The sequence below is a fragment of the Phaethon lepturus genome, unplaced genomic scaffold (assembly GCF_000687285.1).
Source record: "Phaethon lepturus isolate BGI_N335 unplaced genomic scaffold, ASM68728v1 scaffold4276, whole genome shotgun sequence".
NCBI lineage: Eukaryota > Metazoa > Chordata > Aves > Phaethontiformes > Phaethontidae > Phaethon > Phaethon lepturus.
Genome location: NW_010548140.1, coordinates 16,643 through 21,119, shown reverse-complemented (window position 1 = coordinate 21,119; position 4,477 = coordinate 16,643). Strand labels below are relative to the sequence as shown.

Genomic DNA, 4,477 nt, shown 5'->3' with positions numbered 1-4,477 from the left:
ACCAACAACCACCTCTCCACCTTGGCGGCCGCTGCCTTCGAGGGGGCCCCACAGCTGGCCTACCTCGACCTGGACCGCAACGCCTTCACCCACCTGCCCGCAGGTGCCTTCCGGCTCCTGCCCAACCTCATCTCCCTCCACCTGCAGGACAATGCCATCCGGGAGCTGGCGGATGGCGACTTGGCCGGGGCCCAAGGGCTGCGCTGGCTCTACCTTGGGGGGAACGCCATTGGGTGCATCGCCCCAGCTGCCCTGGCTCCTGCCAAGATGCTGGAGAAGCTGCACCTGGTGGGAAATCACCTGGCAGAGGTGCCCACAGCAGCCCTCTGGGGCCTGCCTGTCCTGAGGGAGCTGAAGCTGTCACAAAACCCCATCAAGCGCTTGGAAGACAGCGCCTTCCTGCCAGTTGCCTCCAGCCTGCAGCACCTGTACCTGGACAACATGGGCCTGGAGCGGGTGCAAAGTGGTTGGGGAACCTCCGAGGGGCAGGGGCACTGCAGGACACAGCCATAGGTCCCAACTCCTTCCAGTGCTCAGGGCTGGTTGCCCCCACAGGGGCAGCTGAATGACTGTCTCTGAGCTCCCAAGGCTTCAGGAGATGTTCCAGAGCCTGGCCAGGAGAAAGAGGCTTCCTTGGGCTTTGCTGGAGTGTTGTCTCACTCCAACCTATCGCCGGGCTCCCCCAGGACAGCCTTACTCCTCCTTGTCCTTAAAGACACACGGTTTCAGTGGGGCCCAGACCCTTCCCCCAGCTAACCCCTTTCCCCAGCCCTGGCCATACTTCTCCTGCTCTTACTACAAATTGTTCAGTGGGACTTACTTACTTTTCACTGCTATTACCCTGCATTCCTCCATCCTCTAAAGAAAGTGGTGTTAGCAGCACTCTTATAAGGACCATCCACCTTTGACAGTGCCCAGGGAACACGCTAAGACCTCCTTCATGTCACCTTCTTTCCAGGAAGACTGAGCAGGGTCTAGTGAGTCCCGAAACATGACCAAAACTGAGTTGAGTTGAGTTAATTCAGTCCCTGAGCATATGTACTGCTGTTTAAAACAGCTCTTTCAGGCTGTTCAGGACAGGAGCTCTCAGCCCCTCAGGCTCATTAGTAGTGCAGTGGCAGAGATTTGCTCCCCTGGCTCCATGAGGCCCCCCCCCCGACTCACTCTTGCTTCGTTACAGATTTCCCCTGGTGCCTTTGCTGGGCTTGGTCCCAAGATGAGAAGCCTCTACCTGGAAAGCAACAAAATGAGCAACATCCCCGACATGAGCAACTTCACAGGGCTGGAGATCCTCAACCTGAGGGATGTGCCTTTCCACTGTGACTGCCAGCTCCTTCCCCTGCGCAGGTGAGTGTCATGAGGGGGGCACAGCCCCAGGGGACAACCTGAGGACAGCCAGACCCTGCTGCGCCAGAGGCATGAGCCTATGGAACACTGGCCATTTTGGGTCTTCTCCCATGATATGCTGGCCGTTTCACATCTTCCCCCCTGGTGGTGAGATGGAGCACGTGCCTATGTGCGAGATGTTAGGGAAAGCAGCCACAAGCTGGGGTGGGCAGATATTCAGAGGCCACCCAAGTGAGGCCCTGAGCAACCTGGCCTGGCTTTGAAGCCACCTGTGCCCACTCACAGGCATGGCGTTTCACCTTTCACTTCGTCCTGTTCCTTTCCCTGATCTCCTGCCACATTTCCAGGTGGATCGACAAACTCAACCTCCGTGTAGGGGCCACCTGTGGGTCCCCTGCAGAAGCCCGGGGGCTGAAGGTGAAACTTTCCACCACTTTCCAAACTTGCCCTGGCTGGGGCCAAGGCGAGGGTCAGGGAGCCAGTCCTGATGAAACCAAGGCTGCAAGCAAACCCAGCAAGAAAAAGAGATCTGGAAAACCACCAGCCAGAGGCTTCAAGAACAAAGCTTAGGAGAGGCATGCAGGACGCAACGACGCTGTACCTACAGTCTGGGGAGAGCAGTTTTTCTACACTTGTCTCCACCATGGTGACATGGATATTGCACAAGGTGCAAAGGAGAGAACCTGGCACCACCAGAGCAATGCTGATTTGCCAAAAATGCAGGGGTTGTTTTTGCAGGACACAGAGGCACACTACTGTGGAAAGAACTAGTGCAAAAAGCTTCTGTAGTGTTTGCAGCATGCTTTGATGACTCAAACAACAAAGCCAAATACTTGCTTTTTCTTCCCCAGGCTCCCTCCAGCCATGTGGAAAAGCTGGAATCCACAAGTTTGTTTTTAAGAGCGCTGTGCTTTCACAGCTTCAGAAACGATTAAACAGCACCAACATAAGATCCTGCACTGGCTTGAGTCTTAGAGCAGAAAACTTTAAAATTATCATCCGTGAAAACATTGCCTGAATTCCCAAGCAGCTCCTCAGAATTAAAGCATAAGCAGAACAAAGACCTTTCTATATTTCCTGCAAAATTTGATCTGTGATCCCATTCATAAGCAATGTGCTCAACCTTTTCTCCACAGCATCCCAGGTTGGGATCACATCCCCAACCACAGGGGGAACACAAGGTGATTCTTCTTTTTAATGTCAGAAATTTGTTCGAATTGGGAAGGCTTTAAAAGGTAAACACTACTAGCCATTAAATGACCATGTGGGGCATAGAACCGTTCCAGCAAAAAAAAAACAGGAAGAAAGTCAGAGGTGTTTGGAAATTACCATCCTATAAAGACAGGCGGCCCTACAAGCCCAGCTGTTTGAGAAGGCTGGGGAAAGGCAGCAGCCCGAGAGGGAGAGGAAGAGAGAAACGCAATGGCTTTGTCCCGAGATGAGATCCTCCCACATTAAGACATCTATTGCAAGCTGGGTGGTAGGCAGAGCCGCCAGGACCAGCAAGCAGGCACAGCCAGGTGGGCAGGGAAGCCCCATTACACTCCTTTGATAAAAATCCCACACCCCCTGCCACACTCACCCCCATCATGGTTTCCCCAGGAGCCCGGGGCCCTCCACAGGTCAGTTAGGGATGGGCTGAGACAGCACAGCTCTAGCGCCTGGTTTGACACAGACCCTCCACGCTTCTTCCATTTGTATTTCACTGCTCCCCCATGGCCTTTTCTTTCCTCTCCATTTAAAGGCTCCTTATCCCTTCTAAAGAGGCAAACGAAGACGACTGTGTTAATTACTCCCAGTCTCTACCCAGGGTTTTCTAGATGGTTAGGTTGCCAACTTTTTTTTTTTTCCCCCTCTCATGAACCACTGTGCAAAGCAGGAAGTATTTTGGCATCACAAGCTCTCACCTGGAAGCTTGAGGGGAGCATGGCCAAGGCAGCCATTTTGTGTCCAGGGTGGCATCCTGGGCAGCCACCATTTCCCTGTAGGGTCTGACAAGGCACTTGCCCTATAGCCAGCTGCACCCCACAGCAGCACCGACGGGCAGGGGACTTCCTCTCCTGCAGAAAATTCACAGGAACGGGAGATGTAAAACTGTTTTTCGTCACTGTTGCCATACTGACCTTTCCAATTTCTGTCCTCAACCTTGATGGCAGGTCTAGTGAAAAAGAGGCATGTTACGGTTTTGCCCTAAAACTGGAAATGGCATCCCCAGCCTTAAGTTACCTAATACATTCTCGTGATGTTCAGCCCTTACGCCAAACTGGCAAGTAGACAGCAGCGAGTACACAGAAAAACCCCATTGCATGCCTCAAAAACACACCCAAAACACTCTGTACTTGTAACAACCCACGTACAGCCCTCTTCTCCTCCACATCTTGGCTAACCCTGGTATTTTGGTGACCCAGAAAACAATACACAAGCCTTTGGCCTCTGCCTCAAGTTTAATTCACAGGCCTTTAGGGTACAGATTGTAGATCAAATTTACAGTAGACTGCTAAAAAAATTAAAAATTCAAACTGTGCATCATGTCCTCTGCAGTTCTGGGTTCAAAAGCAAGAAACGATGACACTCAAAAGGTGTCTCACTCCTTCAAGAGGCATCATCACCCCCCGCCCCGCTTCTCTCCACCTATTTCCAGTCTTCCTGTCCTGACTCTCAGGGGTTGCAGGACCTAGACCAGGGAACACAGCACCAACGTCCTACGAGAGCAGCTGATTTCCTGGCACATGTGACCTGCACACATCATCTCAGACTGCAGCTTGCCACCTCCAGCCATGGCCAAGAACCCAAACTCCCCCTTTGTGCTCTGGCAGCCTCTTTCCATGTTGGGAGCTCCTGCTAGGAAAGGTGCCTTCAAAGCCAGGCACACACAGCCCCAGCAGCCACCCTGGTCATGCTCCTCAAGCACGCCTGCGGTCTTTCTGGAGTCCATTTCCCAGGGTTTAAAATTAAAAGTCTCGGGGAAATTTTCTTGCACATTAGGAAAGCAGAGTTGTGATGTTGCAGGGTGGTCTGCCTCAAAAAGGGAAGGCTCTTTTAGTCTTCTGCTTCCCTTTGCCAGTACCTTCCCCAAAGAGCCACAAGGTGAAGGACAGGCTGCTGTGGGCAGCTGGGGGATACTCCAGGA

General features: G+C 52.8%; 1 protein-coding gene across 1 annotated transcript in view; it reads left to right on the top strand.

Annotated features, from left to right (window-relative positions):
• CHADL (chondroadherin-like) overlaps positions 1 to 1,917 on the top strand; it is a 3,495-nt gene extending 1,578 nt beyond the window's left edge. Inside the window, exons 3-5 of the mRNA XM_010289859.1 lie at positions 3 to 456; positions 1,181 to 1,347; positions 1,695 to 1,917. Coding sequence (XP_010288161.1) covers positions 3 to 456; positions 1,181 to 1,347; positions 1,695 to 1,917 — 844 coding nt within the window. The remainder of the gene's footprint in view (positions 1 to 2; positions 457 to 1,180; positions 1,348 to 1,694) is intronic.
• Positions 1,918 to 4,477: the final 2,560 nt, after the last annotated feature.